General features: G+C 41.1%; 1 protein-coding gene and 1 pseudogene across 1 annotated transcript in view; one reads left to right on the top strand and one right to left on the bottom strand.

The window, feature by feature from the left end:
- LOC139471506 (DNA ligase 3-like) overlaps positions 1–7,652 on the bottom strand; it is a 31,425-nt gene extending 23,773 nt beyond the window's left edge. Inside the window, exons 1-6 of the mRNA XM_071253863.1 lie at positions 7,558–7,652; positions 6,529–7,039; positions 4,080–4,202; positions 3,415–3,594; positions 1,949–2,055; positions 217–261 (exon numbers count right to left, since the gene is read on the bottom strand). Of these exons, the coding sequence (XP_071109964.1) occupies positions 217–261; positions 1,949–2,055; positions 3,415–3,594; positions 4,080–4,202; positions 6,529–7,024 (951 nt within the window). The 5' untranslated portion in view covers positions 7,025–7,039; positions 7,558–7,652. The remainder of the gene's footprint in view (positions 1–216; positions 262–1,948; positions 2,056–3,414; positions 3,595–4,079; positions 4,203–6,528; positions 7,040–7,557) is intronic.
- A 76-nt stretch (positions 7,653–7,728) lies between these two features.
- Positions 7,729–10,786, top strand: LOC139471505 (solute carrier family 22 member 18 pseudogene; annotated as a pseudogene).
- The last annotated feature ends 1,897 nt before the right edge of the window (positions 10,787–12,683 follow it).

The following is a 12,683-nucleotide window of genomic DNA, read 5'->3' on the forward strand; positions in this document are numbered from 1 at the left end:
TCTTTGACCCTAGCTGATTTTTTAGTTTTTAGGAGATATAGATAAAGTCAGTATGGGTCATGGATAGGCTCATATAATATTTTCTTTAGAAATCATATACTTCACATATTTTGGCCATACTTGTGTATTTTATCCAAGTCCAAAACTTGTAAGTGTAACCAATGAAACAGGCAATCATTAAAAAAGCTGAAACTAGATAAACTATAAAACACATACCTGGTCCAGATCCTCCACCATTGCCTTTAGACTTGTACCAAATATCTGCAGACAAAAAGGTATGCATAAACATGAAATTATTTTACAGCCTCACTTAGAATTCTGTACACTAAAGGTTTGAAATCACATGAATTTCTGATCAATCAACAACACTGTTCAAACAACACATCTTCAAACAGTTAAAAAGCCTTGTGTGAAATATGAGGACCATCCTCTGAGACAAGAAAAAGATATGGATCGTTGGTTTGTTGCAGCTATATGACGGCGGTCTGTAAATAATCGAGTCAGTGCCCGTAAATCCAATGATTGACATCATGAGCATCGATCCACACAATTGGGATTGATGACATGCATCAACCAAGTCAGCGAGCCCGACCACCCAATCGCCTCTCACGACAGGCATAGTCGCCTTTTACGGCAAGCATGGGTTGCTGAAGTGCTCTTCTACCCCAGATCTTCACAGGTCTGGAAAAGATACGGACATGACACTTCTGGTATGATGGAAATAGTCTCAGTCTTAAAGTGAGAGAGTGAGTTTGGTTTAACGCCGCTTTTAACAATATTCCAGTTATATCACGGCGTGTCAGCTCAATGTGGGAGGAAAGCCCGAAGTGATGCAGGACTAAGACGTTTACCCAGTCTTAAAGGGTGTTGGGTTTTACACCGCTTTTAGCAATATTCCAATAACATTATGGCGGGTGACACCAGAAATAGGCTTCACACATTTTACCCATGTCGGGAATCGAACCAGGGCCTTCAGCGCGATGAGCAAACGCTTTAACCACTAGGCGACCCTAACTGCCCTGTGACTCTTTCAAGATTTAGGGAATCAAAATTATGTGTTCATTCACTGACTTTTTTTTCAATCTCACATATAAATCTTTTCATTTATAATCAATGTCATACTCAACTGCATCTTTCTGAGTGAGTATGGATTTATGCCGCTTTTAGCAATGTTCCAGCAATATCACGGCGGAGGACACCCGAAATAGGCTTCACACATTGTACCCATGTCGGGAATCGAACCTTGGTCTTTGGTGTGAGGAGCGAACGCTTAAACAACTAGGCTACCCGACAGCCCCGCATCTTTCTGAAGTCTGGCTCAACAAGACAGTACTTGGTGTAACTGTATGTACATATGGCCTAGAATGTTTAGTAACAACAATTCAGTGGAGTTTCTTCTCATGTGACAAGCTTTTCACACTGTTTCAGTTACATGGTATAGAATGAGGTGAAATTGGGTTTAAGGTCACGTCCAAGAATATTTCACTTATATAGCTAGCTCACTGAGATACCATGCCGCAGTTTAACATGAATACCCCATTCAGACACAGTATACTGACTCAGAGCCGACCAGTCCTTGTTTTATCCCCCTAATGCTGAGCGCCGGACAGGGTAACAACAAGTACCATCTTTTAACGTCTTTCGGAGATCAAACCCCGGACCGTCCGCTCTCCCGGCTCTACCACTAGACCACGGAGGTGGTCAATTTAGCATGAAGTTGAACGTGACCTTTAAACAATAAATCAAGTGGAAATTGAATTCTAATGATTTTATTGTACTGCAGAAAGTGTTGAGAAAATTACCAAGGGACATAACTCTTGCTTGGTTCTAGAAATCTGAACAAAATTTGACTGATATCTGAACTGGATACAGGTTTTAGCATTAAATTAGTCTGCTACATCAACTCTACTGCATTGAAACTTTCTCTCCTCTAAGACGAGGTACCAACCTGACTGAATAGCTTGACGAGTTGTTTGTTGTTGAGATTATACACAGTCTTGACAACGCCCGGCAACAACAGCTTCATCAACAGATAGACATCACCCTTATACCCGGCTGAAAGTGACACGAATTGTACTGGAGTGAACGAGTGAGTTAACACTGACTGGACACAGGCAATATCACAGCCATATCATAGCGAAGACAACATTTATTATCAGGAGTAGGTGAGGTGAAATTGGGTTTAATGTCGCATCCAAGATTACTGCACTTATATAGCGACGTGCATGCACGTGTATGTGTGTGTGGCTGCTTGTACTAGTCCGGACTGATGCCAATTTATAGTGCTAGCCCACTGAGATACCATGCCGCAGTTTAACATGAATACCCCACTCAGACACAGTATACTGACTCCGAGCCGACCAGTCCTTGTTTTAGCCCCTTAATGCCGAGCGCCAGACAGGGTAACAACAAGTACCATCTTTTAACGTCTTTTGGTATGACGCGGCCGGGGATCGAACCCCGGACCTTCCGCTCTCCAGGCGGACGCTCTACCTCTAGACTAGGGAGGCAGTTTTATCAGGAGTAAGTGAGTTTGGAGTAACATTGTTAGCTAATGTGGGAGGAAAGTCGTAAGTGAAGCAGGTCTTACACATTAACCACTTTTGTGAAATCCACATGCAAGGGAATGGTGCCGACAAACCTAGTTATGAACATAGCCGTGTTAAGAACCCACAATCATAGGTTTCTGGCCTGCATAAGGGAAGTAAGTCTGCACAGTGAAATGCAGCGCCACCCTTTACTGGGCCTTCTGTGCACCTGTACAATGAGCAGTGTTAAAAATTAGGACTAGTCCTGTCGTCCATGCCACACTGCCCAATAGTTAAGGTGTCATAAGGACTAGTAGAAATTAGCCATTTTTAAGGGGTTTGCTATGTGTTACCATTATAAGGACAAGTGGACTAAATTGTTACAGTAAACTACAGTTATAACAAACTCAAAGGCACCACTAAATTTAGTTTGTTATAACCGTAGTTCACTATAAGCACATATACAGCATACAGACGGGACCAAAAAACAGTTTGTCGTATCCCCAGTTCGTTATAGTGTGAGTGAGTTGGGGTTTAACACCGCTCTCAACAGTATTCCAGTTATATGACGGCGTGTCAGCTTAATGTGGCAGGAAAGCCAGAAGTGATGCAGGTCTCAGACGCTTACTACTTCGGTGAAACCCATGAGCACGGGTATGGTGCTGACAAACCTAGAAACATAATCGGGGCAAACCGGGATTCGAACCCACAATCATGGGTTTCTGGCTTGCCCAAGGGACGCAACTCTGCACAGCGAATCGCTGCGTCTTAGACGACTGGGCCAGCCGTGCCCCCCCCCCCCCCCCCCAGTTTGTTATAAGCGTGATCGTTACAAACAAAGTTTATTGTAGTTTCTATCGCTGGTATTTAGTCCACATCAACTTACTCCCACTGTTGCCCTTCCTTAGGTAGTTTGACACAAGAGCCGTCTTGCCAGTGTAGCTGTTTTCCTCAGCAATATCTGCACAGAGGCGGCGGAACTGTCGGAATGAGTTGTCCCTCTCTGTATCAGCATCCGCGAACTTGGGTGGCACGAGGCCATTAGCATCCAAGTTTGTAGAAGGACCTGTAACCATGGAAACACAGCGTTAGAAATTGGCACTAGTCCTATAGTCCTTGCAAACTGACCAATGGTGAAGGTATCATAAGGACTTGTAGACATTTGCCATTATTAAGGGTTTTGCTATATGTTAACATCATAAGGACTAGTGGACAAAAACTGTTAGTTTCTACCACTGAAATGTAACTAGGCGTTAGTTTATTTGGATAACTCTTATAAGTTAAACATACAATATTTAGACAAATGTCAGACGACTATTATCATGATTATCTCCTTGTTTAATGGTCAAGCCTCACATATCAGCCGTGATATTTTCATTAACGTTTCTGCTTCCTGTCCATGTAATTTTGATGAGCAAGTCTGTAAACCAAAAGCTTGATTGATCTTAATACCATGCAGCGATTAATCCAGGATTAACACGGTTGCAGACTTGGGGCTGAAAATCAGAATCTGGGGAGGTCTAGATAAAGCGACATTGATGTGACTCTCACCTGCATCAAAACTGTCTCCCTCCTCCTTTTTCACCTTCGGTGGGGAGAAGGGAAGCTTGCTTTGGGCAGCAGCCTTTTTGGGGGTCTTGCCTTTACCCTTCGCACTCGACTTGGCCAAGAAGTCTGAAATAGAAAGTTCCCACTTGTTTTCAATTGTACCATCTACCCGAGGCAAGAGAGTTAACTGACTATAAAAGTATAGTTTCCACCCTTGCTGAACTAGGCTGGTGTTATGGAGTTACATTTTGGCTGGACTAACAAGTCTATGCATAGCCCAATCAAAATCGTGCATCGAAATCAAAATCCGGTTCGTAAACTGTCATGCAGATTTCGGTCAATTGCAGGATTTGCAAAGCATGTGCACTGCCAACTCGTTGTCAACAGATATTTTCAAAATCTTTTCATGTTTTTAATCAAGGTGCTCATGTGATTTGATGCATTTTGCGATGTAAGACCCGTTTTATCACAATGCAGATTTTGATTATCGAGCAGAACGTCCTGACTTGGCACCGCCATTTTCTTTGAAGCAAATGCTAGTGATACGAGAGGTGGAATCTGACTGGTCCATAGGAGAGGCTTAGAAGGGACATAACTGGTAATAGTCACTGGTTGCGCTATGATCGAGTCCAGGAATTCCAGCCAAGTTTGGCAAGTTTGCCTTGGGAAGATGCAATTGTACAGGATTATGATGAGGTAATTACCCCATGTGTCACTCTGCTTGTGAAATATTTCAAATATGTAACTTGTTATTTAGATTACATAGATTTCATAGTCCTTTATGCTCCGTTGTTTAACGCCTCATTCAGCAATATTCCAGCTATACATGAATATGACGGCAGCCTGCAAAAAATCAAGTCTGGACCAGACAATCCAGTGAACGTTATTGTCAGCAACAATCTACACCACTGGAGTAGAGGACATGCTATCAACAAAGCTAGGGGCACACTTGGGATTCACATAAACATTCATCTCTCGGCAATTTTTTTGTGAAGCCAGTATAAATATACTATGTGACCTGGACAAACTCATGTTTTGTTGAAGTAATTTGTTTTTGTCTGGGTGACATGTAATATCCTCAACGCACACTAAGTTAGACATCCTTCTAGCGCCTATTATAAATTAATGGGATCTTTTCATAGAACAGATATTTTTAGAAAGCGTCAAGATATAACTATATTTTTCTCTGAAAGAATATCAAATGGTCCCCAATAAGGTGTTTTTACTTCAACAGTTTATTGCCAAAAACATGATAAACAGGCCTAAAATTGCAACTTAAATTTCAATTTGTCTACTGTCTAAAATTCAGAGGTAGCCAAATAACTACCTTGAAAAATAGCCGGTGTCGGACAAATTCTATTGCAACACATATGTAGACACAAAAATACACATGTCTGCTACTAACCATGCTAACTGTACTCGCAAATAATTCCTCTAAGTCAACAATGAGCCGAAATACATAAATATTAATGTAATTTGTATTTTATTTCAAGTTGATAGTTTATTGGATAAGCAAGGATATACCTATATAATCTAGTAACATAAATTGCATCATTGTTCGAGTCACAAATCACAAAACTCCACTAATACAATTTCCAATAATATACAATTCCAAGACTAGTGCTATGACTTTTACAGATAATAGTTATTTGATAAAAGATAATTTCAAATGCTTTTGGCTACCTACAATATTGGCTTCACTTCTTAATTTTACCACTGGCTACCTGGAAAAAAATACTTGTAGCCATATGGCTACTTGGTAAAAATTTAAACTTTGAGGCCTGATAAAGCAAAGATTGTCCAACCTATCATCATAATCACTGAATCTACTTCCCAAGCCCACCATCATTTGAAACTTAAAAACCTCCCAGTGAGTTTAGTTTTTACACTACCTTGAACAGGAAGTACTTTAGTCATTACATGGCACGTCAGCTTCATGTGGCAAGGAAAGCAGGTCGTAGTGGCTTACCTCAGTGGTGAAAGTTATGAACATGGAAATGCTATTGACAAAACACTCATCATAATGAAGGCTGTTCTGGGATTTCGAACACAATCATGGTATAATGGCACACATAAGGGACGCAACTCTGCACAGCTAAGTGCAGTGCCTTGCACATGTTGCATGAATTAGTCAACCATGCGCAAACTAGTAGTATATCTCGAATGAGTGAGTGAGTTTAACACTGTTTTGAACAGTATTCCACTTATATCACGGTGTGTAGGAAGTAGCGTAGGTCTCTGACATTCACTAACACTTTGGTGAAACCCACGAGCATGGGTATGGTGCTGACAAAGCTAGAAACATAATGCTGGGAAGCGGGATTCGAACCTACAATCATTGGTTTCTGGAGTGCCGAAAGAATGCAACTCTGCACAGCAAATTGTTGTGCTTTAGACTGGGCCACCCACTACATCTTGAAGAATGTACAGTGTGATTTGCATCATGACCTACCATCAATGAGTTTCTGAATGGCATCCTTGTCCTCCTGCTGCAGATCATCAAATCCCTCCACATCGTCAGGATCCTCTATCTTCTTCGTTGTTGCTCTGGCCCGGACAAACGTCTCGAAGATGCAGGCAGGATGGTGCCACTGTTTCATGTCACCCCCTTCGTCACTAAACGGGTTGGAAACAACCTTTCCAATTCTTAACCCTCCCTTTTCAATTTTCTGTTTGCATTTCTTACAACTTGATGTACCAAGTTTTGCATAACCAACAATATATCTATTTTCTGACATTATGAAGTCAGTACAAAAGAATCTATATTGATTTGAAAATAAATTGTAACAGTTTAGGTGGATAAGAGAGTGCTTATTGCTTGGGAATGTAAAATTGCCAACTGATGCCTGCACACAAAACGAGGCGAACTGACATGGGTGTATTCTATGATGGAGGTTGCTCTGAATGGCTCTGATTATGAAATTGATCTGACGAGGACTTCTGATCATTCACTTTGTCCTTGTCTGAAATATATGAATAGAAATAACATAAAATATCAACAAGAAATCTTGATCTATTTAGTAAAGGCAGCTAAAAATAATAATAAATTCAATTTCAATTTCATTTTTTTAAAAACCATGTTGAAAAAACTATCAAAATGAGGTTGAAATTAGATCTATTTAAAGCAAATTAAATCGTGTAAAGATTCTATAGACTTTAATAATATTGTATGACACCCGATTATTTGAATGAAATTGTGAACGGGGAAGACAAGAAAAAACACAAATTCTTTATGATAATAATTTTATGTCACACTACAAATTATAAAAAAAACTTTTTGTTTAAGACATTACATGCACAAACTAAACGCGGTAGAACATTTATTGCACCAGAAATGAGTAAAGTTGCACAATCTGAGCCGGCGTCGGCCGTGAAGCCATTGCAATCACCCTTCCGTATCGAACAACAAACTCATTACTCGTTCGTGTTTATGCATGTCATGTGCATTTGGTCCGAATCAAGACATTAACAAATAACATACATGAATCTAAGAGAACGTTTGACACTGTCGTCCGCCGACATTTCACACATGTCACAAAGACATGTGAAGACGTTTTGTTTGATTCCTCACCGGAAGATGCTTACAGCGAAACTGGCACCGCTTATACTTTGCGCGGCATCCTGCAGACAGGAACCTAGTCTACATGGCAACTAAGGGCGTTAACTCTATTCTAGCAGGTGCTTGAGGCGTCCCAGATCAGGAAGATATAACAAGTACACTAATGCAAGAAATAGGAATGTTATGACAAAAAGACCTTGACATGTCTTTTGACACACTTTTGATATAATAACGTAGATAAAACACCGGTAACCGGACTTTGGATTATAATCACGTGGTACTTTGTCCGTGCGACACGTCACATGCTTATCTCGTCTATCGTTTTGTAACATGTGTACCAAAAAGACCTTAGTCACTGGTAGTCAGCACAGCATACTGGTCGCATGTGGCTGCCATCATCTAAGTTTGCTTCACTTGACTGATAACCCAATAACCGACATCAACAATGCAGAGGAACGCTGCCCCAACTAAGCCAGCCGAGGGCTCAACCAAGCACGATTTTACTGATATAAATTTTCGAGGAAACCTTCCCAGAGAGACAATGACAGAAGTCGAGGAGCAGAAAACAGAAATGGACGAAAGCCAGGTTATCAGGATAAGGGGTTGGAGGATCAATAAAGTAATTGCTGTTACTCATCTGAATATATTTCTGTACGCCACATGTTTTTGGATCCAGAATGGAACCCTGCCCTATCTGTCGAAGAAACTTGGAGTAGATCCTGTAATGTTTGGATACCTTCAGACAACTTTTGCAATCGTCCAGTTAGCAGGAGGACCGTTGTTTGGTAGGTTTGGTGATTTGTTTGGTGGCCGAGCAGCAATGACCCTGGCTTTCCTTTCAGCAACCCTTTCATATTTCATACTTGGTATGTCAACAAGCGTTCCTATTTTGTTTATATCAAGACTTCCATCCCTCTTCATGCATGCGATGCAAGGTGGTCAGATGATTGTGACAGATATCGGAGATGCAAGTCAGAGAGCCGATGCCCTCGGGAAGTTGGGCATGTCTTATGGAGTTGGAATGGTCATTGGTCCACTTATTGGAGGAATCCTGACAAAAACTCTGGGAGAGCAGTTCGCAGCATTTATTGCTAGTGCCGGATCTATGCTAAGTGTTGCACTTGTTCTGATGTTTGTACCCAGACACACCAAGAAGGCAGAGGTACAGACCGACACTTCTGGAAAGAGCATCTTTAATGTCGAGAAAATCTTGCAGTTAATCATGGGCCCAGGAGCCATGTTTTTACTTCTTGTGCGTCTAGCATCAGGTGTTCCTATAGGAGTGTTTCAAAGTATGTTTCAAGTTGTTGCTCTGAATACATTCAAACTGGCGCCTGACCAAAATGGCTATCTTATGTCCTACATTGGAATCACCACGATGATCGTGCAAGGGATTGGACTCGGAGTTATAACCAAGAAATTCAGTGAAAATAACATTCTAAAGTGGTCAACCTTCATCCTAGTATGGGCCTACCTACTACTCTCCTTTGTGACAAATGTAAGTGAGTTGTGTCTGGTTTGTCTCCCCTTGGTTGTAGGACTAACGACACAGAACGTCATCATCAGCAGCTCTCTAACAAGAACTGTCGCGGACGCGGACACTGGTGCTATGTTAGGACTCAACATGGCTGTGAACTCTCTAGTGCGGAGTGTGTCACCAACGATTGGAGGTTACATGTTGGAAAATGTTGGCTTTTCATCGTTTGGTTATTTGGGTTTTTTCACCAATACTATCGTCACTCTCATCCTCTTCTGGAAGTTCAGATCTCAAAGTCCTAGTGCATAAACAGTTTGACAGTGTGTGTATGTGTGTACTACTGGTACCATGTCAAAGAATCATGTCAAAAACTGAGACCAGTCAAGCAAAAATTACATCATTTTGTAAGTCTTGGTGCATAATCCTCATAATTAGCCAAGATAGAGTAGCCGGTTTCAAATGTATGCTATAGTGTTATGTAATCAAGGTTTTTTTTATTTTAAAACATTTGAATGCTCAAATTGGACATTCTCTTGGTATCTGATATAACCTGTATAAAGTGGGGAAGAAAGGATATTATTTCATAGATAGTTATTACCAAATGATTTTTTTAATTATAAGAATGTTAAATGTTTGATCATTAAAGGCATAAAAGTTCTTGTGTGCAGAGGGGCACGGGTGGCCCAGTCGTCTAAGGCGCCGCGATTTGCTGTGCAGAGTTGCGTCCCTTGGACACTCCAGAAACCTATGATTGTGTGTTCGAATCCCGGTTCGCCCCGATTATGTTTCTAGGTTTGTCAGCACCATACCCGTGCTTGTGGGTTTCACCAAAGTGGTTAACGTCTGAGACCTGCATCACTTCGGGCTTTCCTCCCACAGTAAGCTGCGATGCTGTGATATAACTGGAATACTGTTAAAAGTTGCGTTAAACTCAACTCACTCACACTCTTATGTGCTGATTGAATGGCATAATTGAGAATGATGATTGATGATTAATGAAATCATAAGTTAAAAAACAATCATAAAAAAAGTATCATGCATGAAGATTGTTAATGGTATTTATATTTATTTATGGTTTTTGTAGTCTTTTCTTTATGTTTTGTAATATTTGTTGCTGATCTATGTGCTTGCATAATTGCTTTTAAAGAGACAATGTTCTTCACAGATAAGTCAAAATGCAATTTACATCATAGCTTTTTACAAATTGAAGACTAAGATATGAATATTAGTCAGCTTTGACATTTTGCAATGTTTGCAGAACTTAGATGAAGCTTATTCATTTAATAATAATGTTTACGAGTTTGGTTCTTTTCTTGTCTTTTTATGTATAATTTGTTACATATCATGTTATACATACGATCTGGGCTGTATTTAGTGAGTGGCATCTGATGCAACATTTCGTCATGTTTGCCCATGGGTAATGGTATTTTTATGAATACTGCTGTCATGGTAAGGCCTATAAAGACAAATGGGTGGTACCAGTTCCCAACCTACCCTAATATGGCATCCCGTCCCTAAGTCCTTTTCTAGTTTTTCTATAGTTTCCCCATGGCTTTTGTCCTTCACCAGGTAATTGTATGTATTCCACACCGCTGCCTCCGGTCATATCTTCATTTTAAATCAGGCTTTCACTGACGTACTGTGGAGATAAAAAACCCATCAAATCATGACTTCCTGCACTATTTTTTCAAGGGACAGATATTGGAAGCACACATTATTTTTTCCCTGAGACATGATATTGCTGGAATATTGCTGAAATATTGCTGAAAGTGGCGTAAAACTCACTTACTCACTCAATGACTCACTCACTCACTGACTCACTCACACACACTCACTCACTCACGCTTTGGTTTGTAAAGAAAAGGACGGAGTCCCCCCAAAGGGGAAACGTAGAATTTGAATATGAAAAACTTTGGACTTTAATTTCCATGTAAGGCAAAATATAAAAATGGGTGTGTTTCTCTTATTTCAAACCATTCAAAAATATCACAGGTAGGTCCGTTTTTGTAGTTTTTTTTATCTGTCATATTAAGCACCCTGCTCTTCCTAGCCAACTCCTTGATAAACTTTATAAGTGCTCTCCCTCTACTAAGACGAAAAATCTACAAAACAGTCTGTATTTCCTTATAACAGATGTTCTTTCACAGAAACACTAGAGTGGAAAGGGTACATTTTTACCTTTAAACTCTTGTCGAAAAAGGTTTAGTTCCACCAATGTTTGTTCTAAGATTGTTCACTGTCAATCAATCTCTGACAACACTATAAACTTCTTGTGGATGAGACCACCTCCGTGGTCTAGTGGTAGAGCGTCCGCCATAGAGCGGAAGGTCCGGGGTTTGATCCCCAGAAACCTATAATTGTGGGTTCGAATCTCAGTTCACCGAGTTTGTTTCTAGGTTTGTCAGCACCATACCCAAGCTCGTGGGTTTCACTGAAGTGGTAAACGTCTGAGACCTGCATCACTTCAGATTTTCCTGCCACATCTAGCTGACACGCCTGAAAACTGTTGAAAGGAACGTTAAACCCAAGTCACTCACTCACTCACTCTATGGCCTCCTCCCACATTATGCTAAATCACCCTGATAGTGAGTGAGTTTGGTTTTATGCCGCTTTAAGCAGTATTCCAGCAATATCACGGCTGGGGACACCAGAAATGGGCTTCACACATTGTACCCATGTCGGGAATCGAACCCGGGTCTTCGGCGTGACGAGCGAACGCTTTAACCACTGGGCTACCCGACCGCCCCTGATATCGGTGACATACTCTGACATTCAACTCGCCCATGTCACAGGCCTGGAACTCCCATCACACACATATGTTTAATACCAGTTATCTCAGGTGTGTTTCTCCTCCACAGGTGTGTTTCTCCTCCACAGGTGTGTTTCTCCTCCACAGGTGTGTTTCTCCTCCACAGGTGTGTAGGAAAATAGGTACCGGTACAAGAGGCCGAGATGGGCGATACATTTCCCAAATATTCTCAACATTCACATGTAGTGGTCCAAATGTGACGGGGGCACGGGTGGCCCTGTCATCTAAGGCGCCGCGATTCGCTGTGCAGAGTTGCGTCCCTTGGGCACGCCTAAAACCTATGATTGTGGGTTCGAATCCCGGTTCGCCCCGAATATGTTTCTAGGTTTGTCAGCACCATACCCGTGCTCGTGGGTTTCACGGAAGTGGTAAACATCCGAGACCTGCATCACTTCTGGCTTTCCTCCCACATTAAACTGACACGCCGTGATATAACTGGAATACTCACTCACTCACTCAGTCAGTGCGCAGGCACTTGAGAACCAGCATGGTCAGAAAGTCAATGAATATTTGGACAGTTTTGATACAAGGCTAACTGTCTAGAAGTTGTCATCTGAGAAACTAGTTTTGTGTGTGTTTCAGACAAATAAAAGCTATTACTTCCAGAAATGTATATTTTCTTAACTCATTATTTTCACATTTTCTACCCTCCTTAGATTTATGCGCATTTTTGTAGGTGGGTTATCTACAACAAAAATGTCATCCTCGAGCAGCCATTTCTTACGTGGCTGGAGTGTAGGCCTTGTGGAACAAAAACACAAG

The sequence above is a fragment of the Haliotis cracherodii genome, unplaced genomic scaffold (assembly GCF_022045235.1).
Source record: "Haliotis cracherodii isolate W230 unplaced genomic scaffold, xgHalCrac1.p SCAF_22, whole genome shotgun sequence".
Lineage (NCBI taxonomy): Eukaryota > Metazoa > Mollusca > Gastropoda > Lepetellida > Haliotidae > Haliotis > Haliotis cracherodii.